Source organism: Microcaecilia unicolor, chromosome 12, assembly GCF_901765095.1.
Source record: "Microcaecilia unicolor chromosome 12, aMicUni1.1, whole genome shotgun sequence".
In the NCBI taxonomy this organism is placed as follows: Eukaryota; Metazoa; Chordata; class Amphibia; order Gymnophiona; family Siphonopidae; genus Microcaecilia; species Microcaecilia unicolor.
This window is the reverse complement of record NC_044042.1, coordinates 62,265,335-62,289,245: the sequence shown is the minus strand read 5'-3', so window position 1 is coordinate 62,289,245 and position 23,911 is coordinate 62,265,335. Positions and strand designations below refer to the sequence as shown.

Genomic DNA, 23,911 nt, shown 5'->3' with positions numbered 1-23,911 from the left:
CAAAACTGAAGCCGGTGTCCACCCACTTGGTCCAAAGAAGTTTTAATTCTTCCCAAGGCAGCAGCTGCCGTCTTGGTAAGTCCAAGACAATGTACGTGATACGGCAAGAAGCTCCGCCTACTGGCTCTAGCCAGAAAGGCTCATGCCGTCTCCTGTCAAATCTCCTTGGGATAAAAGTCCATTTCAAAGCCGGACTTTTTTTTCAGCCACCGGCAAAGAACATTGAAAATAATTAAAGCAAACCGTTTACATAAGCAGGAATCTGTTTTTCCATCACGCCAAGTTAATTAAAAAATAAATAACATATCGAGTGTTCAATCTCAGAGCCACGCTCCGCTCAGCGGATTGGACGAGCAAGTGGGTGGTGTTGTCCTTGGCTGATGACGTCTGAAACTAGGAGGATGGCACTCGATCTCTACTTCTGCTGGTGTAGTAAAAGCGTGAAAGGGCATTGTGTGGTGCTAATGCAGAAACTATGTGGTCCCGGTGGAATCTCTGTAGTTATTGCTGTCGTCACTATCTGAGTCCTCTGCGACTTTCGTGTGGTGTCACTTGTGATCCTTCTTATCGGTTACTTAGCTATGGCTCCCGAAATTACAAACAGAATGATTTCTTCAGAGGTGAGAGTTCGGTAGAGAGTCTGATGTTAATGATCGCCCCATTTCCACGGTTGGGAGTAAAGCATTTGTCATGTTTTGCGCTATTTGAAGAAACGCTTGTTAGTTTCTTTCAATTTTATTTCTGTTTCCTGTTGGAGAAAACTGGAAAAGAATTAACCACTTGGGAATGTGAAAGACAGTTATATAAGCTGGCACCTAGTTTATAGACTAGTAGTACTATATGCATGTGATTGGCATCAATAATTGGTAATTAAGTGTGTAAGTTGTCGCCAAGTGACACATGCAGTTTATGGAATAACTACTATAAAAAGGCCCGTTTCTCACACAAATGAAACGGGCGCTAGCAAAGTTATCATGTAATGGCGATTGTTTTTAAGGGAACCGTTAGGAGAAATGTTCTGTCATGATAAGTAATAATTAGGAAGGGTGTGTAATGAGTAATATGCTCCAGGGGTATTAGATACGGATTGTTTTATCTATGTTTTTTTGTTTTTGTTTTAATCGTTCTTTTTTTTAGTATTTTTTAAAAGATAGAGTATGTAGACTCCATCCATGTCTAGCATTTCTCCTCTCTTCCCTCTCCTCCATCCATGTGCATCTCCTTCCTGATTTCCCTCCCCTTCATCCATGTCCAGAGTTCTCCATTCTCCCCTGCCCTCTCTGCCATCCACCCATATCCCATCAAATTTCCTGTCTCCCTGCCCCCTCCATTCATCCTTCCATGTTCAGCAATTCTCCCCTGCCCTCCCCTCCATCCATGTCCAGGAACTCTCCATTCTCCCTTGCCTTCTCCTCCATCCATCCATCCATGTCCTGCAACTCTCCATTTTCCCCTGCCCTCTCCTCCATCCATCCATGTCCTGCAACTCTCCATTCTCCCCAGTCCTCTCCTCCATCCATCCATGGCCTGCAACTCTCCATTCTCCCCTGCCCTCTCCTCCATCCATCCATGTCCTGCAACTCTCCATTCTCCCCAGTCCTCTCCTCCATCCATCCATGGCCTGCAACTCTCCATTCTCCCCTGCCCTCTCCTCCATCCATCCATGTCCTGCAACTCTCCATTCTCCCCAGTCCTCTCGTCCATCCATCCATGGCCTGCAACTGTCCATTCTCCCCTGCCCTCCCCTCCATCCATCCATGTCCAGCAATTCTCCTCTCTCCCCTGCCCTCCCCTCCTGTTCTGTCCAGCGCTCTCTTCTCTCCCCCTGCCCTCCTCTCCAATTCCAGCGCTCTCTTCTCTCCCCCTGCCCTCCTCTCCAATTTCAGCGATCTCTTCTCTCCCCCTGCCCTCCCATCCATGTCCAGTGATTCTCCCTGCCCTCCCTCAGCTCCCTGACAGCCCTCCTCTCTGTTCCTCCCCCCCCCCCCCCCACCGCGCGTTTAACCCTTTTACTTTCAGGCGCAGCGACAGCAGTGAAGAGGACAACACAGCTTCTCCCTTCCCTCGCGGAAACAGGCCATGCATCATCACAGAAGGCGGGACACTGTGTGAGGGAAGGGAGAAGCTGTTGGCGAGCCAGCTGTGTTGTCCTCTTCATTGCTGTCGCTGCGCCTGAAAGTAAAAGGGTTAAACACACGCAAGGAGGGGAAGAACGGAGAGGGGAGCTGAGGGCAGGAAGGAGTGGAGGGACTGTCTGAGAGCCGCCTGGCTGCAGCGCTGTTGCGCCAGGCAGCCCTGCATTTGGGGGGGCAGCAGCTAGGGGAAGGTCACAGTTGGGTTCTCCCCAAGCCTCTTATACGGGGCGCCTATGACTGTCCTCCCATCCCATCCATGTCCATCAATTCTCCCCTTCCTCCCTCCCCTCGATGTCCCGTGATTCTCTCCTCCTGACATCATCTCGCCTCCAGCGTTCCCTTCCCCCTCATTGTTCCACCCTCTGACATCATTACGTTTTGATGCAAGAGTGGGGCAATGAGTGGGAATGGATGTTACGGACACAGGCATCCAGACGTAGAATGTTGGAGGTGCAAATTATTGTATTTATTTATTTATTACATTTGTACCCCGCACTTTCCCACACGTGGCAGGCTCAGTGTAGCTTACATAGTAACAATAAGAAGAATTACGAGTCATAAGAAGAATATACAATTTGTAGTAAACAATATTAAAGGGGTTAACAGATAAGTAAATTGAACAAGGAGGAATTAGGTGTATAAGTAAATTGAACATATGAGGAATGAGGTGTAGAAGGAAATGGGCGTTATGAGGTGAGCGTAGGAAGATGGGGAGAAATAGATGGAGAGGAAAAGATTAGGGATAGCAATAAGGATAATGGGAAACAAGGTCAATATATAATAATCGTTGGTAAGGATCATGTGGGCATGCTTTAGTTAGTTGAATCGTTAGGGTAGGCTTCCTTAAATAGATGGGTCTTCAATACTTTTCTGAAGGGCAAAAGGCCGTTGATTTTTCAGATTGGTCTTGGTAGAGCGTTCCAAAGCTGGCTACCCAGAAAGGAAAAATTGGTTGCATAGAAGGATTTGGACTTAATACCTTTGCAGTTGTAGAGGTGTAAATTAAGGTAAGTACGGGAAGACGTTAGACTGTTTCTGGTTGGGAGGTCGATAAGGTTATTCATGTAGGTAGGGGCTTCTCCGTGAAGTATCTTGTAAATCATTGTGTGAACTTTAAAATTAATTCTTTCTCTGATGGGGAGCCAGTGAAGCTTCTCTGGAAGAGGTGTTGCGCTATCAAATTTTGACCTGCCGAAAATAAGTCTGGTTGCTGTGTTTTGGGTAGTCTGGAGCTTTTTCAATATTAGGGACTTACATCCTAAAAAGATACTGTTGCAGTAATATGCGTGTATTATGTAAGATAAAGGTGTGCATTGCATGGCATAATTAGGTGAACCCACTTACGCCAGCCATTTATCTGTTTTATCTTTTGGTGCTATCATTCTGTAATGGCTTAGGTGATCAATCCCCTAAGTCAGTGATGGGCAACCTTTTGAGCTTGGTGTGTCAAAATTCGCCAAAAAACCGAGCATAACTCGGGTGTTGTGTCACTTCGAGAAAAAAAACATAATTTCGCGATATTTATAGTTTAAATAACAAAAATGTATAATTGTAATATATAACTGTATTTAATAAACCAAAAACTAATTATTTAACTTACCTACTTAGTGACTTCTTTGTTCATCTGTCAGTCGGTTTCTTTTGTTGGTCTTGATATTATTTAACTTGTGTGGGGTGCCGTGAACTAAGATAAGTGAGGGGGAGGGGGAATTCTTTAACTAATCTGCCTATTAGTGACTTTTTTGTTGCTGAATTTCATTGGCTAAATCTTCAATTGAAGGTTGGTATTTTGTACACTTCAAGCCCAAGCAAGCGCTACTAACTTCATCTTTCAATCTGTTTCTTTTGTTGGTTTTGATATTTAACGCTGAGAATAAGGTTTCACAAAAGTACATAGAGGGAAAAATTGTGAGTAAAGCCATTGCTATATTTTTCAGGGTGCTAAAAGTGTCTGGTAATCGGATCCAGGCACTCCAAATTTCCTGGTAACTCAGATATTCTCTTAATAATTGCATCTTTATTCTGCATATCGTGAAATAGAACTGGTGCACATCTTAGGAGAGTTTCTTTAATAAATCCTCCCTCACTGAGTGCTTTTCCATGCTGAGCTATGGAGTGAGCAATGCTCAAACTTGCAGATGTTAAATTTGTAGAACCTTTTACAAATGTAAGGATGGAATTAGATTGGCTCTTATAAAAGTGTAGCTGCCTGGAAATGTATTCCTTCCTTTCATCCTCACTTTTTTTCAAGAGCTGGGAATGATTAGTTTCAAAATGTCTATTTATATTCCACGTTCTGCTTACTACCGTTTCAGTACATAGAACGCAAAATGATCTGCCATTTTTTTCTATAATGCCATACATCTCGGTCCATGTCTCTTGAAAGGGTTGGCTACTGCTACTACCACTTCCTTTACTTAACCTTGGTTTTTTATTTTTTGGGTTCTCCATCAGGGGGGCAGTGACAGAAGATAGAATTATAGATAGCCTGTTAGCCCTGCAGGCAATTAGGGGTTAACTAGCCTAACTGACCACCTTATGTAAATTAAGATGGCTGCCGCTATTTCTAATGGCGGGAAACGGCACCCATAGCACATGCCCTCGCCTCTCCCAGCCTCCCCCTCACCTATCTCAGTAATGATGGTCAATTACAAATCCACGACACCCCAGAACAGTAGATTGGATGATGGTTGCTGGTAATGGTGATCACAGGGCCCTCAGAGATGCGTCCCCCACGGCATTCCGCTGCTCTCTGCTCCGCCGGCCGGAAGTGAGGTCAAAGATCCCCTAACGGCCGAGGCAGAGGGAGCAGCAGGGAGGGAACAAGCGGAGGACTCGGAGGGAGCCAATAGGAGCGCACACGGCACCCCCCCAGCGGGTAAACATGCACCGGGGGGGGGGGGGGATTTCGCCGGGGGGGGGGGGGTCGCGCTGCACCTGGGGGGGGGCGCATCGGCGATCCGCCCCGGGTGTCAGCAAGGAACTCCGCTGCTTCTCTGTATGCGGCCACATGCGGCCGCGTGTCACCGAAAATGGCTACGCGTGTCAGTACTGACACGCGTGTCATAGGTTCGCCATCAGGGCTCTAAGCCATTATAGAATTGGTGCTGTGTGTGCCCCTTTGTGGTTAGTAGCATGAGGTGCCAATTTGTAGAATTGGCACCATAGAAAATGAGATAAGATAAAGATCATAGGGCTTATTAAGCCTGACCAACCACACTAGCTGCTTGGTTATATTTTAGTTTATTAATATTTACTTAACTGCCTTTCAAGGGTAATCGTTAAGTAGTGTACAATAAATGGTAGGCAATGAAATCACAGTCTAGTAATTTTTCAAAATACAATTTTAAAATAATTAAAAATAAATTAAAGTTAAATTTATGGACAATGATGATAGTTCTGTCTCCTTCCTTTGAGTCATCCATAGGGCTAACTCAAAGATATTTTCAATTGCTGTTTAAATTGTGAAAAGGAGTCTTCATTTCTCAGATAAAGTAGTATAGTTGCCATGATAGTCCACTGTAAAGGTAATAGAAAAAAAAAAAGAAAAAATAATCTTTTTTATTGGACTACCTTAATACTTTACTACATAATGGGGCTCATTTTCAAAGCACTTAGACTTACAAAGTTCCATAGGTTACTATGGAACTTTGTAGGTCTAAGTGCTTTGAAAATACACATGCACGTGTTGTAAGCAAAACAGCAGTTAGGCTTCTAGTTATAGAATAGCGCCAGGTGCACTTTCATACCTATGGTTTCTTGTGCATAATTGTAAAGTGGGTATTCACCAGGGACGGTCATGGGAAATCCAACTATTCTTGCACTGGCTTTATAGAATTCCTACATTTTACCATACAACTGCCGTATTTAAGCGCAACCATTTATACCAACCATAGATATGGCAAAAGTGGTAGTGCTCATATGTATAATAAATGTAAGCAGTGGCGTACCTAACGTTCGCCAGTTGCCATTGCGCCCCCCCCCCCCAGCATGCCACCCCCCCCCTGAAGTGCAGTGCACTCCCCACCTTTCCTCCTAGCAAGGGAGTGCATGGAGCAGGCTCGCGGCTGTCGGCTCTGCCGGTCCCCCGGCCTGGAACAGGAAATAATGTCAGAGGGGGCAGGGGACCGGCAGAGCCGACAGCCATGCACCTGCTCCGTGGACCCCCTTGCTACCTGCACCTGAGGTGGACCGCCTCCACCGCCCCGCCCTTGGTACGCCACTGAATGTAAGAGAAATTTCATTAATTACAGCAACATAAGATATTTCTTTATGTACAAAATTAGGACTAATATATGACAAAATATATTTATTTGAAGTTTAAACAAATAACCTGAACAAAATGTATAAAATACAGGGCCAAGCTCTGCTGTATATGAGTCAAATAGTATTCAGCCCATTTTAGACAGATTGTAGAAGTTGTAATTGAGACGAGCAGAGGAGTATCGTGATCAACAGGACACTTGGAAAAAAAACCCAAATAGACGAAGAATAAGTAGTAAAAATGTCCTTTAATAGTCGAAAATAAGACTCGACATGGCACCATGTTTTGGCAAGAAACGCCTGCCTCAGGAGTCTGTATACAGTAAACGCCAGTGGGTGGAGCTGAACCAAATCATGCCTTTAGAAAGACTAATGATTGGTAGATATACAGGATACGCTGGTAGAAAGCACAAGCAAAACTGACAGGAGAATTGTGTCCACAAAAGTATCAGGTCAGTGCATCTAAAGGTTCACAGGTATTTTAGAACCAAATCTACCAATGTAGAGTCTGTTCTAAAATACAGGAGAGATGGATGTTTATGCGCTGCGTGTGTGCAGTGTAAGCATCCATTTTAGCAAAATAAACAGAAAATAATGTCAAGGGCAACTTAAAACAGGTGTTCGCTGGCATATACAAAAAGTACTAACAAACCTTAATATACCAGGGGAACAAATCTTATGCACAGAGTGCTATCCTATATATCCAATAATCAAGGCTGTAGGCGGTGTAGGGGACGCCCAGCTTGGAAAGGAGCCCTGAGGGGGTCGAGATTAAGTTCCTCCTGATGAAAGTTTACCGAAATATGGTCACGCATTGAGGGAACAGTTTGAATAAAGCCCATGGCTTGCCGTATATATGGATGGGAACCACAGAATGTTTTCCTTGACCAAGGCACAGAGTCAGCTGGATTGAAAACTGAAATCTTTATGGATTAAAAGCATCTATAACCCTGAGTGGATTGCTCATACAGCCTCAACATTTGGAAAAAGCTGTTTTGTGGATTACAGTTTGTGCACATGATACAGCGGTGTGAGTTATAAGACCACACTGATAAGATGAACTAATAACAATGAGCAATTGTTATTGTTGAATTTCTAAAAAAAATAATGAAGCATGTTTAATCATGTCTTTATTATGATATAGATCCGCAAGGGGGTTGAATAAGATCATAAAAGTATTAGATAAAAATAGATGAATGAAAGCTTGTATGGATGTGCAGAGGAAGGAGGAGCAGTGTCTGGGTATTTTATGTGTGTGTTTGTAATGTGATGATAAGTGTTTTGCAACAATAAATTAAGAACATTGTTTGAGTTGTCAGAGTGCAGTTTTATTGGATGTACAAAAAGTACCCAGAACTACCTAAACTTTAGGAAATCATTGAAACCAGTATTGTTCAAGAAGGCTTATTCCTCAGGTTCAACATAATCAGAATTATCCCTTACTATTGTAAGATCCAATGGATTCTAATTACACCTTATCTTCTTATTTACTACTGATTAATTGTTAATTATATCTTCAATACCTATCGCTGTTAACTGTTATTTCTATCCTGCTCTCAATTTGCAAAAATTGTACTTCTTTTTTTTTATTATTATTATTTATTTATAAGCATTTTAAGATACTGAGGGGCTCATTTTCAAAGCACTTAGACTTACAAAGTTCTACAGGTTACTATGGAACTTTGTAAGTCTAAGTGCTTTGAAAATATGCCTCATAATATTCAATAAAGAATAATAACAAGAAATATAGAGAATAATCACAATAGGATTAAATAAAAGGAAAACTATACACTTTCATCGTCCACAATTAAATGGGAAATGATCCAAGAATCAAGAAATACAAATATCAAGCTGTAACCAAGCTCTTAAACATCTATTAAATCAAAGACTGTGCTATACCCTGTAGACTCACTCCAAAATTGTACTTCTTACATTGTAACTTTACCACAGTATTATTGTAAGCCACTTTGAGCCCGCAATCAGTGGGAAAAGGTGGGATACAAATGTGATAAATAAATATACCTATTTATCTTTCTAACTTTAGAAGCAACCATATATTATCCTAATTCTGATTCTGTTACAGAGACTGGTTTGTGTTGCCAGTATAGCATTTGGGGGGAGAGGAACAAAAACCAGTGGGGGATTAAGGGGGCAAACTCCCCTAATACCTCCACTGGAGTGCTGCACAGTAGTAGCTGTTTACCAAATCCTAAACATGCTTGGTAGCAAGTGTAATACTCAGTGTCGATCTTATAGGACACAGATGTTTAGTCCCCTTCTGAAATGGGAAATATTTACCTGCCATGCCCCCTTGCCATTTGCACACACTTGGGTTTGAGACGTTGACATCCTGGCTTCCTCTCCGCCTTTCTCACTCCTCTTTTTAAAAGTTCTAAGATGTTCATTGAACCATGGAAAGGAGAAGTTCTGAGAAGAAGGTTAAATGTAACTCTCACAAGACAAACATTCATACAGTTGTTGAACCTTGAAAATTCCAGGATTCAACAATGTCATCAAAAGAGCTGACACTCAAATCTGAACTACTCTGCAAATAAGTGATACCAGAGCTCAAAAGCCTCAAGCACCATGGAATCAGGATTTAACACTTTCTCAATAGTGTGAGCACAAAAAAAGACTAGCCCCAAGCCAAAAAGTCAAATGTGTAACCAAACTATGATCAGACCATGGTACTGGTAAACCGACACCATACGAAGATTTAGAATTCAAAGCAAGATTGGAGTCACTTTTGGAGATCTTTGATGTTCCATCCAATACAAAACCTAAGTCCAAAAAATAACTGTATTGTGAAATCCTAGAAATAACTAGTTAATTCTTTCATAATACGCATTAGACTGTAAAAGTTAATTTGTGGATTATAAATCTTGTCACATTGGAGATATTTAAATGTCTCTGTCATATTTCCCAGTCCCATATGCAGATCTTCTTTCCCATATTCTTTATGATGAAGACTGTTCACATTTTTAGTAACTGATCTCTGGATTAGCTCCATCTAGTTTATTATTATTATTATTAGTTACATTTGTATCCCACATTTTCCCACCTTTTTGCAGGCTCAATGTGGCTTACATATTATCGTTAACAACGTTAGCCGATTCCGGTCTGAACAAATACATGGTATGAATGAATACAAAGTGATATTGTGGTAGAATGAGATACGTGTATGGTAGGTACAATTGGGGGGAACTTAGAGAGGGAAAAGGGGAAGAAGAGTCAGGTAATGTCCGTTATGGTCTTTGGTTACATTGTGTCAAGTGTCCAGGTATTTTTATGTTGGGTCGGTGGGGGATTGCAAATATAAATCTTTATGTTAAGAACAGGAAGGACTGATGAGACTACAGCATAACCCACAACACAAACATGGAGGTGTACCTCAAGCTTAGCAACAATAAATTAAAGCTGAAAAATTCCAATCAGCTGCAAATGGGTTTTTACTACATTCTGCTGGGTAGCCATGAACCTGTCAAAGAAATCCTGTGCCAGATACAATGTCTCTCTCTATGAAGTTTGTAGACATCACAGACCTCCATTATGAATGTGTGTTCTTCAGAATTACACATAATGGACTCAATTCTATAAATGGCACCCAAATTTGGGAGCTGATTTAAAAAAAAAAAAAAAAAAATTAGCGCTAAGCCTTATTCTATAAACAGCGCTCAGAGTTGGCTGCCATTTATAGAATAGTGTTTAGTACTGGCTCTTTACCCAATTTTGGGCGTAAGGATCTATACCAGCTAGAACCTGATGTAAATTCTCATGTCTAAATTAGGTGTAGATCTCTCTTATTCTGTAATACTGCATGCAAATTCCAGGAACAACCCGATCCGCCCATGGCCACACTCCCTTTTCTGATCATGCGTGCTAGTGCCTAATGATGCAAGCGTAAATATAAATTAGTGCCAATTAGCACTGATAATGATTAGCGCCCAATTATCTGTGCTAATTGGCTCATTTGTCAAATTGCACATGTAAATTGGGTGCACACCCAAATTTGCATGCACATATATAGAACTAGGATGCATATTCCAAATGAAGTCTCACTAGAGACTTTTATGTAGAAACACTTTCATCTCCTTTTTCTTGCTGGCCATTTTTCTGCCAACGCACCCAGGCATCCTTCTGGTTTTTTGCCATAACCTTTTGCCTCATGGATACCTCACAGTATCATTCATGCCAGTGTAATAAGCAGCATTTAATAATAGTAGACTTGAGGAGTCATGGAAATCTCTCCACAAGGTCTTGGATCTTGGCACCGGATAGCACACTTTCAGGATTTGCTGTCTGGGCATTGGATATATGCCTCTCTGCCCTTGAGAAGGGGGTCAACAACCAACATTACCCTTTGCTAGCTAGGCACAATGATTGTTGATCATGCACCTCTGGTGTATGAATTCTGGTTCCTTCTTTTCTGTGCATAGCTGCTCTTCTTCCGCATCAACATGGTAATTTAACATGGACATTTAAAAAAAAAAAAAAAAAGGGGGGGTGAGAAGCTTATTAAAGAAGAGCTGATGTAGTGTATGAGAGGTAATGTAAATATAATACAGCATGAAATAAAACACTTTCATTTTACTTAGACTACAAAGTTCCATAGGTTACTATGAGGCATATTTTCAAAGTGCTTTGAAAATATGCTTCTAAGTATCCCAAGAGTATGTAAGATCCAGCCCAGCAAGTCTGCATGATGAGGCAAAAGTGCCAGGTATTGTAGTCGATGAGTATAGTAAACTAAAAACATTAATAATTCATTCACCTTTTTAAACTTTTATTTAAAGTTAACAAAACTGTAGTTGATTAGTAACAGAACATAAGTGAAAGCAGATAAAACCCAAAATGCCGCCTCCTGTCTGCCTAGAAGGTGTTTAGTTTATTTGTATTTGCTAAGCTTAACCATCTTTCAATGGAATTCAACAAGGCAAGTATATAGTAACTTACAAAAACAACTTTAATAATTAAAAGAAAAGAAAAACTGAGAGAAAATCTAGGAAACCAATAAAACAAGAGAGAGAAATAGGAAATTAGTAACAGCTCTCTACTGATCCCTCCTCAGTCATCCATGAGCTAATTAAAAAAAAACGGGTTTTCAGTCCCTGTTTAAATTTGGAGAGAGAATTTGATCTCCCAAATAAAATAAGAGAATATTCCATATCACTGGAGCTTGGTAAGAAAAGATAGTGATTTCAAAGTGGATAGCTGATGAAAAAGGAATGGAAAGAAAAATTGGCAAGGGTGTTCACTGAGTAAGGTTTTCAGCTTGTTCCTAATGGATATGCTACAACTACTGATCATACAGCAGTGTACTCATAAAATACAGTTAGTGCTCCACAGAGATTACAATCTATTTAAGATTAAGCCAAACAGGACAAATAAGAGATTAGGGAGTTTCATTTGTTATGGCAGTGGTTCCCAAACCTGAACCTGGAGGCACCCCGGCCAGTCAGGTTTTCAGGATATCCAAAAAGAATATTCATGAGAGATATTTACGTGCACTGTCTCCACTGCATTCAATCTCTCTCGTGAATATTCATTGTGGATATCCCAAATATCCTTGACTGGCTGGGGTGTCTCCAGGATCAGGTTTGGGAACCACTGTATTATGGGAAATAATCAAAAACAACATGGGTATAAACAGGAAAAGGGGAACAGATTAAAAGAGGCTTCAGAAAAATCGACTCTTAGCCTAGAATTGAATAGCACCAGAGGGGGAGCAGGACATACCAACTCAGGAAATCTATTCCAGGTGTGTGGCACATCAAGTTATACATCTATATTACTCGGTGCTGGCTCAAGGGGTAGCGGTGCTTTGATAAGGTAAAGAGTCTACCAGAGGTAGACGAATACCAAAATCCCACAAGGAATCAGCAGTACAAAGACAGTGGGAAGTGGGCCAATGACTCAACAGACAAATATCTGAAGTGGTTTATTGAAGATTCAACATAGATCTGTGTTTTACATATCAAAATGCACAAAAATTGTCCCATTTACAAAAGAAAGAAAAATTTTATATTTAAATAATTCAGGACTAGGAAGGCAAAGCCTCAAAAAGCTCTAAGTCAAACCGACTGAGAGCTATAACGATCACATTTGATCTTCCCCAGCTGTAAAGGAATCAAATACAAACAGGCATACGCTACCACCTTTGCGTACAAAAGCATACAGATATGGAACCCATGGCCTTGAAAACCATGGACAACTTAACCAGCTTTCGCAAATCTTTGAAGACACATCTCTTCAACAAGGCTTACAAAAGACATCCTTAATGAAACAAATCACTCCTCTTACCACCCAAGTGCTTTAAAACACCTCTCACACGACCTTACCTAATACCTCTCCATCTCTCACATCACCTTACCTAATACCTTTCCATCTAAACCCTCATCTACCTTCAGCTTATTATCGACTATATCTAAGTTTATGTAATGACTATATCATATTAACATCCTGTAAGCCACATTGAGCCTGCTAAAAGGTGGGATAATGTGGGGTACAAATGCAATAAAATAAATAAAAATCTGCTCATCATCATTGGCAAAAACCTTCAATACCACACAAATACATTGTCTATATATTATTTCAACTCATTTGTCAATAAAATTTCATAGTGTCCAAAAATAAAGGTGCAAACTTTGATTATATAGTTAATAAACACACTTTTTAGTGAGATTTTTATTCACACTTTTTTTAACTGATTTATTTTGAACTAAAGGTGGAGCCCTTTCTAATTTGGTAATTGTCTAGTGTCATCTGGGTTTTTAGTTGCTAAAATGGGGTTGCATCAGCTAAAACTTTGGGAAGGACTGTGCTAGCGATTCAGTGGTGTGATATTTCCAGCTGCAGCTTGCATCTTTGGGTGACGAGGACAGTACCCCAAAAAGTGAGAAGGTCTTAACACCTTATAAAGGTTACTGCCTCCAGGAGAATCTTATGCCAATGTCTAGCATGTCCTGTTAGAAATGTTTCTATAATTAAATAGATGAAATAAGCTGTTCTATTGTTGTGGTCAGTCATGGAAAAGTTCTGTTCATGTTGCTACCGTGTCTCCCATCCCCAGCGTCCTATTTGCTGTAGTTGTAAAGTTTTTGCATTCAGTAGGAGATGTTGTCAGGTATGATGTACCTAATCTTATACCACTACAGAGTGGTCCTCTCAGCTAGTCTCATTCCACGGTTCCCACATTCACTATATGTTATCAGCAGTAAAATGCATTCATGATGGATTGGCTTCTCTCACTTTCTTGTCACCCTTCGCAGACTTGGATCAAGAGTTTGAGAAATTCCATAAGAAACTGAAGGAGAGCCTGCCCGGTAGCAGCTGGAGCCCCTTCGAGAACACTGTCCATCTGGCACCGGAACGGGCTGATATTGTGATCGTTGGGGGAGGGGTGATTGGCTGGTCCATTGCATACTGGTTAAAACAAAAGGAGCGAATTCGCGATGGAGTCAAAGTGCTGGTGGTCGAGAGAGATCCAACAGTAAGTGGTTTCCTGTATGGTTAATCCTTTTCAGCTTTACTATTAAAAAAAAAAAAAAAAAAACATACAGTACAAAATAAATAACTGCTTAATGGACACAGATTGAGGAAGTGTATTGAGGATTTATGGAGAGGCAGAAGTAACAAGCACCACTGTCCCTGTCTAGACCTCCAGGAGGTGGGTATTGGACATGGGCAGATGACCCTAATGACCACATAAACTTTAGGTAATAAATTTAAGAAGAATTCAGAAATATTTTTAATTTTCTTGCTTGATGTGCCTTGATTCTAACCTATATCTATGTGGACTGAGCATTTCTGTATGAGACTATGTCTTGAGCTGTATTGGTGAGTGTAACCGACTGCTAGTGCACAGGTTGATGGGGGTGGGGGGAGGGCAAAATGTGGGGTTGTCTGTGCTTGCACATGCATGTATAAGTTACAAGTCCTAGTGGTTCTGATGTTTTTTTCCCTTCATCCTCTCCTTTTCTCAACAGTATTCCCAAGCCTCCACAGTGCTGTCAGTCGGAGGGATTCGCCAGCAGTTCTCCATTCCTGAAAACATACGGATGTCTCTCTTCTCTGCCTATTTCCTTCGCACTATAAACGTATGGCCTTTCAGACAGCAGGGTCTGGTTTCCATTGAGTGCATCCTTTCTCTCTCTTTTGGGGGGAGAGAGAGGGTATGAGAGGAAATTTTGAAGCTTCCCGATTTAGAATGCTTGCAGTGCACTCTTGCAAGATCAGGACACAGTTGCAGTGGATGTGCTTTCCTGCAGTATATGCTTATCATGGGCATTTAGTAGTATAATTTTCCTTGCATGAATTTTTTTTTTTTATATATATTTTTGAGTTTTTCAAAAATACAGCAAACAAAAGAAGAAAAAATAGAGAGGAAAGAAAACAACCTGTACCATACAATACATGATATACATTAAGCTGAGTTCAAACATTAGTCAATATAGCTAGACTGCTGATAAAAGAAAGAGGTCTAAGGTTTTCCATTATTGGGCCCAGGTATAATAATAATTGACAGTTGCTCATATTTTTTGTACAATAAGACCCAATTCCACCAAAGAATAACATTAACTGGAGAGTTATCTTTCCAATGCGATATTATTAATTTCAACGCAATATTATTATTATTATTATTACATTTGTATCCCACATTATCCCACCTCTTTGCAGGCTCAATGTGGCTTACAATTCATTATGGATACTGGAAATAGAAAAGAATATACATTTGGTTTTACAGCAAGATTTGGGTATATGATGGTGAAATACATAGCAATGGACATAGAAAAGATTATGCATTTGATTTGCGGAAGTTTTGGTTACATGTTGGAATACATGATGGTATTAAAGCTATAGATATAGGTACATGATAGTATAGAGGCAAAAGATGTAAGGAACATTCTTAGATATCTAGAGATTAAGAAGTCAAATAATAGTTTATCGCTCTCCGAAAATATAAATGGGGTGCAAGTGGACTTCCAGATTATATACTTTGGAAGAAAAGAATCTTGAAACCCAAAAATCCTTTGTAACTTATTCCAGACATCTATCCAGAATAATACTAGATTAGGACATTCTAGCAAAAGATGCATAAGAGTTCCTGTGGTTTGTTTACATGACCAACAAAAATCGCAATTAGAAGACCCAGACAGTTTGCCCTTTCTAGGTGTCCAAAGGGCCCAGTGATTGGCACCAGTGGTTGGCATTTACATGTGTAAGTGCGAGGAAGCATGAGATATGTGTGTAACTTGTAGAATGTTATAAGTTAGGCACATTTAGCAACTAATTTTGGGCCCTGTTTACTAAGCCACGCTAAGAGGTGTGTTAACGTTTGTAGTGCGCTAAGCATTAGCGTGTGCTAACCATGTAGATGCCCATAATATTTCTATAAATCTCCTTAGCCGGTCTGAATTATCAGCAAAGGTAACTTTAAATATAGAAAATAATCAACCCAGCTGTTTTGTCGTTATTGGTAACTTTACTTCTCTCTAGATTTAAAACTGAAATACAAAAACTCTTCGACCAACTTCTTAAACTTTTTTTCATTAGAAAATCTTCCTTGTTTATTGTTTGTTACTTGTACATATTTCTTTTATTACATCCAATGTCTATAAAATTGCTTAAAAGCCTTCAGCCTCAATATCAATGCAATTCTTTCACATCTTTTTTTCTATATTTTATATATCTTAATTAGCAGTGCATGGTCGCCTCCACCTACATGTGGCATATTTCGCAAGTTGATTCCTCAGGGTGTGATCCGTTCAATTTAAGCACAGGAAAACTCACTCGTACTGCATCAGTGCCTGCCATAGACATTGAATGTAATAAAAGAAATGTGTACAAGTTACAATAAACAAGGAAGATTTTCTAATGAAAAAAGTTTAAGAAGTTGGTCGAACAGTTTTTGTATTTGAAATCTGAATCTAGAGAGAAGTGAAGTTACCAATAAAGACAAAACAACTGGGTTCGTAATATTTCTACATGGTTAGTGCACGCTTAAAACACTAGCACACTTTAATAAACAGGACCCTTTATTTCTAATGGCAGCCAAATTCTGTAGTAATCCTTATTTTCAAAGATATATTCTGCTCCCAGCCTGCTTCTTGGGGGAAAAAAAGGTAGCAAGTAGCCAAAACAAATACTTCTGCTTTTCTGGTTAAGGCAATGGTACAAAAAAAAAACCACATTTTTTTTTTCTTAATGATTTCAGTTGGAATATAAATCAAATTGTTATCCCCTACCCTTTTATCTGTTCTCTGTATTGAATTGCTAAGGATGGATGTTTGAGCATCTCCACCATTAAATGTTTGATCTGCCTTGTGCATCACCTATCTCTTCTTTAGAGCTCCGCAGGCCTGAAAGATTGCACAGGTGAGATTGGTGGGTTGATCTGAAATTGGGGATGCTCAAGTACCCATGGATATGGCATCTATGCCTAAGAGGTTTCAAGGGCAATTCTATAAATATGCACGTAGGTTATACAGCAATGGCACTTACACGTGTGATTGGCACCACTGGTTGGCATTTACATGTGTAAGTGCGAGGAAGCATAAGATATGTGTGTAACTTGTAGAACGTTATAAGTTAGGCACATTTAGCCACCAACAGTTCGATTTCCATTGACTTAGCATAGGACCTCCAATTACAATTTATGTTAGCGGCTAGCTGGTTAAAGGGCCCTTTTACTAAGCCGCATAGGCGCCTACGCGTGCCCAACGCACGCCAATTTGGAACTACTGCCCGGCTACCACGTGGCCTGGGCTGTAATTTCATTTTTTACATGCGTCCAGCTGGAGTGTAAATTTGAAGGGGCTTCGATGTTAGCTTCAGAACTTAGTACAAGAACAGTACTGGGCAGACTTCTACGGTCTGTGCCCTGAGAAAGGCAAGGACAAATCAAACTCGGGTATACATATAAAGTAACACACTCATTTTACATGATATCTTGTTGGGCAGACTGGATGGACCGTACAGGTCTTTATCTGCCGCCATTTTCTATGTTAGTTCTATAACGGAATCTTGGCACTAAGCGAATGCCATTGCCACTTTAGGGAGTCTTTTACTAAGGCGTGCTCACATTTTTAGCGCATGCTAAAATTGGGGGTGCGCTAAACGTTAGACGCCCATAGGAACACATAGGCGTCTCTAACGTTTAGCGCACGCCCAATTTTAGCACGCGCTAAAAACGTGAGCACGCCTTAGTAAAAGGGGGTCTGAGTGTGTTTTGAAATGCTTTTTCCATTTAACAATTTTCACCATTACAATATAACCGTTAAGGGAAAGGGAGTGCTTCTAAATGCTGATGAGACCCTAGTACAGATAACTGGAGAGTGGCGTTAAGGAAGGATCTGGCTGTCATGGAGAATACATACCATGTTTTCTCAGAACAAAAAAAATAGAGACACTAACAAAAAAATTGAAAAAAGAAATAAAACAAGAGCAATTGAGGCTGTTACAGAGCTCACGGGCTTTTTGTTTTGGGTATGGTTTTGAAAGTTCTGTGGGCTGAGCTCCGAGTAGTGGCAACCCCCCCACCCCCACCTTACGCACTATTTTATTTCTTTAGGAACACCTAGGAGTTGTCAATGAGGATCCCATAGACATTCAGTTTAACCCTTCCGGCTACCTCTTCCTAGCTGATGAGAACAGAGCTGCTCTACTGGAGGAGAATGTTGCTATTCAAAGGTACCTTCCTCATCAACTGAACTTGAACAGAAAGAGTGGTCAGGGCTGGTTCAGCACGACTCCTGAAATTTCTGTAGAGCCGTGGTTCTTAATGCTACTTCTCCATGTTCACAAACAATCGGATAAAGTATCAGAATACTTTCTAGAAGGCTTTCACTAACAAATAAATCACACCAAAAATGGCAATCGCCAAATTAAGGGCCTCTTTTATTAAACGCACTAGCGATTCCTGCTTGGAAAATGCAATGCAGCCCATTCACAGCCGGAATCGGTTTAGTAAAAGAGCTCCTAGATCAGGCCAAAAATGCTTAAAAATACAAAAAGAGACCCTCTTTTATAATGGTGCAGTTGCAATTTAAGTTTTCACCTCAAGTTTCTCGTTTTTCCTTTTTCTTTTCCATTTGTCTGCTTTGATTTTTTGGTTTGTCAGTGAAAGCCTTCTAGAAAGTATTTTGATGCTTCATTGATTTGTATGTTTTTCTAGGTGGAATCATAGTCCTAATTAAGTAGCTTTTGAATTTGCCCCTGAGGCGGGCACCCTGTGCTGAAACAGTCAAATGATCCATATTTGTTTAAGTTGCTCTTCTAATAAACTTATTATAGTATTACTGGCGGTCAGCAAGGCTGCTTTTTGTTTCTGGATTTACGGTGCACTGCAGCCACATTTTTGCCTCTTTTATCTCTGCTATCCTGGAGCCTGACACACCAGAGAAGATGAAAATTGCATACAAAAATCAGGATTGCCAGAGTAGTAATTTGTCACACACTTTTACTGCATTTAAAACAGCATCCAGAGCATGGTACAACACATCAAAACATCATAATCGTCATCCTGATATATCTTCTAAAAGTCATATAGTATCATAAAAGTCATATAGAACTCAAGATACTATAGTAGCTTGATTCCCCACCCCCACCCCCCAAGTATCCCATAAAATGAAGCATTTGATCTCATTTATGTTAGGGACTCTTTTACTAAACCTTGCTAGTGATTCCTGGTGCGGCAAATGAGAGGAAGCCCTTTCACTTAAGTACACAAGTATTGCCATACTGGGACAGACCAAAGGTCCATCAAACCCAGCATCCTGTTTCCAACAGTGGCCAATTCAGGTCATAAATACCTGGCAAGATCCCAAAAAAGTACAAAACATTTTATGCGGCTTATCCCAGATATAAGCAGTGAATTTTCCCAAGTTCATCTTAATAATGGCTTATGGACTTTTCTTTTTTAAACCCTGCTAAGCTAACTGCTTTTACCACATTCTCTGACAACGAATTCCAGAGCTTAATTACACATTGAGTGAAGAAGAAATTTCTCCAATTCGTTTTAAATTTACTGCTTTGTAGCTTCATTGAATGCCCCCTAGTCCTAGTATATTAACAGACGCTTCACGTTTACCCTTTCCACTCCACTCGTTATTTTATAGGCCTCTTATCATATCTCCCCTCAGCCATCTTTTCTCCAATCTGAAGAGCCCTAGCCGCTTTAGCCTTTCCTCATGGGCTTCCTCTCATTTGCCGAGCAGGAATCGCTAGTGCAGCTTTGTAAAAGAAGCTCCTAATGTATTCTCCACTTAAATTGTACTATATGTAGCATATTTATGCTTGCTGATTCTACAAAGAATGTCCAATCCAATTAAAAAAATCTTAATATTGTGTTCCTCTACAATAATCCATGGCATAGAAATAGAAGCTTAATCCTAGCAGGGGATATATATATAATAGGAGGTACCTAAAACATTAACAACAAACAGTACTCCTGTTCTATATAAATTACAAAATCTTTATTAGTGAAAACAAACCAGTGCATTAAAAGAATTACCAAATAGTATCCCTGCAACTCACTCACACTGCCATCCACACCAGACTTATACCCTGATCACATATGTAAATCCCACAAAGAACATTGAACATAAATCCTAGAAATAGAAGGACTTGACACGGCCATGTTTCGGCAACAATGCCTGCATCAGGAGATGTAAAATTTAAAATAAAAACCTGAAGAAGTGGTGTTTTTGACTGTTACTCCACATTGTGGGGGTCTTTTACAATGGCGCGGTTGCATTTTTAGCGCACACTAAAAGCTAGAGACGCTCATAGGATTATATGGATGTCTCTAGCGTTTAGCACACGCTTATATTGTAAAAGGCCCACCGTGTGCAGTAGTCTGGCTTGACTGCTTTAGACATTTCATCACATTTTGTTTGTGATGTGATTTTTAGAACTCCTGACTCCTGACACAGGCATTGTTTCATGACAAGGTTCAAAAGATAAACCTTGCATTCTCTACCTCGCCACCTCTCCCTCCACTAGTCCGTTCCCCTCTCTCTCCTTCCCCTCATTCCCTTTCCTCCTTTCCTGAAGTTACTATTGAGGAAACTACACTTCTCCTTTCTTCCTCAAAATGTACCACCTGTTCCTCTGATCTCATTCCCACCCACCTTCTTAATGCCATCTCTTCTGCTCTTATTCCTTTTATCACATTCTCAACCTCTCACTTTCCACTGCGACTGTCCCTGCTGCCTTTAAACATGCTGTGGTCACACCTCTCCTTAAGAAGCCTTCACTCGACCCTACTTGTCCCTCTAATTACCGACCCATCTCCCTCCTTCCTTTTCTCTCCAAATTACTTGAGCGTGCTGTTCACTGCCGCTGCCTAGATTTTCTTTCCTCACATGCTATTCTTGACCCACTACAATCTGGTTTTCGCCCTCTCCATTCAACCGAAACTGCGCTTACTAAAGTCTCCAATGACCTATTACTGGCTAAATCCAGAGGTCAATATTCCATCCTCATTCTTCTTGATCTTTCCACTGCTTTTGACACTGTCGATCACAGCATACTTCTCGCTACCCTGTCCTCACTTGGATTCCAGGGCTCTGTCCTTTCCTGGTTCTCTTCCTACCTCTCCCTCCGCACCTTTAGTGTTCACTCTGGTGGATCCTCTTCTACTTCTATCACTCTGCCTGTCGGTGTACCTCAGGGTTCTGTTCTTGGTCCCCTTCTCTTTTCTATCTACACTTCTTCCCTTGGTTCATTAATCTCATCCCATGGCTTTTCCTACCATCTCTATGCTGATGACTCCCAAATCTACCTTTCTACCCCTGATATCTCATCTTGCATCCAAACCAAAGTTTCAGCATGCTTGTCTGACATTGCTGTCTGGATGGCTCAACGCCACCTGAAATTAAATATGACCAAAACCGAGCTTCTCGTTTTCCCCCCCCCCCAAACCCACCTCCCCGCTCCCCCCGTTTTCTATTTCTGTTGATGGCTCTCTCCTCAGCTCGAAACCTTGGGGTCATCTTTGACTCTTCTCTCTCCTTCTCTGCTCATATCCAGCAGATTGCCAAGACCTGTCGTTTCTTTCTTTACAACATCCGTAAAATCCGCCCCTTTCTTTCCGAGCACTCTACCAAAACCCTCATCCACACCCTTGTCACCTCTCGCTTAGACTACTGCAATCTGCTTCTTGCTGGCCTCCCACTTAGTCACCTCTCCCCTCTCCAATCGGTTCAAAACTCTGCTGCCCATCTCGTCTTCCGCCAGGGTCGCTTTACTCATACTACCCCTCTCCTCAAGTTGCTTCACTGGCTCCCTATCCGTTTTCGCATCCTGTTCAAACTTCTTCTACTAACCTATAAATGTACTCATTCTGCTGCTCCCCAGTATCTCTCCACACTCGTCCTTCCCGTGCACTCTGCTCCATGGATAAATCCTTCTTATCTGTTCCCTTCTCCACTACTGCCAACTCCAGACTTCGCGCCTTCTGTCTCGTTGCACCCTACGCCTGGAATAAACTTCCTGAGCCCCTTCGTCTTGCCCCATCCTTGGCCACCTTTAAATCTAGACTGAAAGCCCACCTCTTTAACATTGCTTTTGACTCGTAACCACTTGTAACCACTCGCCTCCACCTACCCTCCTCTCCTCCTTCCTGTACACATTAATTGATTTAATTTGCTTACTTTATTTTTGTCTATTAGATTGTAAGCTCTTTGAGCAGGGACTGTCTTTCTGCTATGTTTGTGCAGCGCTGCGCACGCCTTGTAGCGCTATAGAAATGCTAAATAGTAGTAGTAGTTGTTGTTGAAACACGGCTGTGTCGAGTCCTCCTATTTCTGTACCACGGACTTTTGTAGATGAACACAAAAGATTTTTTTTTTTTAATCGGATTGGACCTTCTTCGTTTTGTCACTTTCCTCACTTTTCTGTCTTCCTGCTGCTTGAGTAGGGATTGCATCCTTCTCCTTTTTCCAAATTCCCTGATTTTACAGTCTGCTATACTCAGCTGGTCCCTAGTCCCTTCAAGAGTTGCTCATTGTAGTGTTCTGGTTGTTTGCTCAAGTGTACCCGGCAACAGTCTACCCAGGGACTGATTTTTGTTGTTGTTTTGGCACTTGAGGCCAGTGTGGAAGGGCACAATCTGGATGTTGATGCTCTTTCCAGTTTTCTTATTGGCCTGACTGTGTTGTTGCTCTGGCTGACTGGATGAGCCTGACTCCAAAATGGGAGAAGAGGCCCTGTCTTACAGGTCAACCTGTGGTGAGGTTCCTGATAACTCAGGTCTTGAGACCCCATTTCAAAGTTGTAAAATTCTATGTTCATTGTAAATCCCTCAGTAGCATAATCTTAGCTGCAAATCAACACAGAAACTGTACTGCTGGTCTTTCTCTGCTTTGCCTATTGTAATAGAGGGACTTATAAAAGATGCATCGCTTACAACCTTACATTATTTCTTGGGAGGTATCTATTCCAGACAGAGCTTTAAATGTGTGGAACATAACTTTTATTTATTTAGATTTTGCTCACACCTTTTTCAGTAGTAGCTCAAGGTGAGTTACATTCAGGTACTCTGGATATTTCTCTGTCCCAGGAGGGCTCACAATCTAAGTCTGTATCTGAGGCAATAGAGGGTTAAGTGATTTGCCCAAGATCACAAGGAACAGCAGTGGGATTTGAACCAGCCACCTCTGGATTGCAAGACCGGTGCTCTAACCACTAGGCCACTCCTCCACTTTAAATCATGTGGCTGATTTATGGTTTCTGAAGAAGATAATCTGTCAATATCGCATGACTGATACGTAATACGCACATGATAATAGTTACTCATTTCGAGTGTTGCAGCATCAGTCGCAACAGTTGAGCTCTGTACCCAGTACTAATTCCAAACACCAATTCATCTCATTTAGCGGTACACTGCTTTTATAGAAAAGTATACAGTACAATAACCTCAAATATTAATAAATACAAGATTAACTGAGTGGAGGAGTGGCCTAGTGGTTAGGGTGGTGGACTTTGGTCCTGGGGAACTGAGGAACTGAGTTCGATTCCCGGCACAGGCAGCTCCTTGTGACTCTGGGCAAGTCACTTAACCCTCCATTGCCCCATGTAAGCCGCATTGAGCCTGCCATGAGTGGGAAAGCACGGGGTACAAATGTAACAAAAATAAAAAAAAAATAAAAATACGTGCAGGACGTCAGACTCAGAAACAAAACGAAGGAAGAAGACTTCGGCTGGCGGGGGTTGGGGTCCCCCACCAGCAAATGTAGCAGACGGCGGGTTGATGGTGGGAGGGGGGGTTGAGAGGGTCGTCAGCAGGGGGCTCCAGGGCCAAATCTACGGGGGCCAAGGCCCTCGTGGCCCCGTAGTAGCTACGCCCCTGCTATAAACCACACCTAAATCTAGGCACAGCTTACAGAATACGCCTAGGCGGAAATATTTGCGGCGCCAATATATAGAATCTAGTCCATAATGTGTTAGAGCACTGCGTATGTGTAGCAGCACTATAGAAATGATTACTAGTAGCAGTAGGATATAAATTCATG

At 41.2% G+C, this 23,911-nt stretch overlaps 1 protein-coding gene across 1 annotated transcript in view; it reads left to right on the top strand.

Annotated features, from left to right (window-relative positions):
* Nucleotides 1-393: 393 nt before the first annotated feature.
* The window catches only part of FOXRED1 (FAD dependent oxidoreductase domain containing 1), a 52,796-nt gene continuing 29,278 nt past the window's right edge, over nucleotides 394-23,911 (top strand). Inside the window, exons 1-4 of the mRNA XM_030221157.1 lie at nucleotides 394-620; nucleotides 13,667-13,887; nucleotides 14,384-14,494; nucleotides 17,968-18,086. Of these exons, the coding sequence (XP_030077017.1) occupies nucleotides 476-620; nucleotides 13,667-13,887; nucleotides 14,384-14,494; nucleotides 17,968-18,086 (596 nt within the window). The 5' untranslated portion in view covers nucleotides 394-475. The remainder of the gene's footprint in view (nucleotides 621-13,666; nucleotides 13,888-14,383; nucleotides 14,495-17,967; nucleotides 18,087-23,911) is intronic.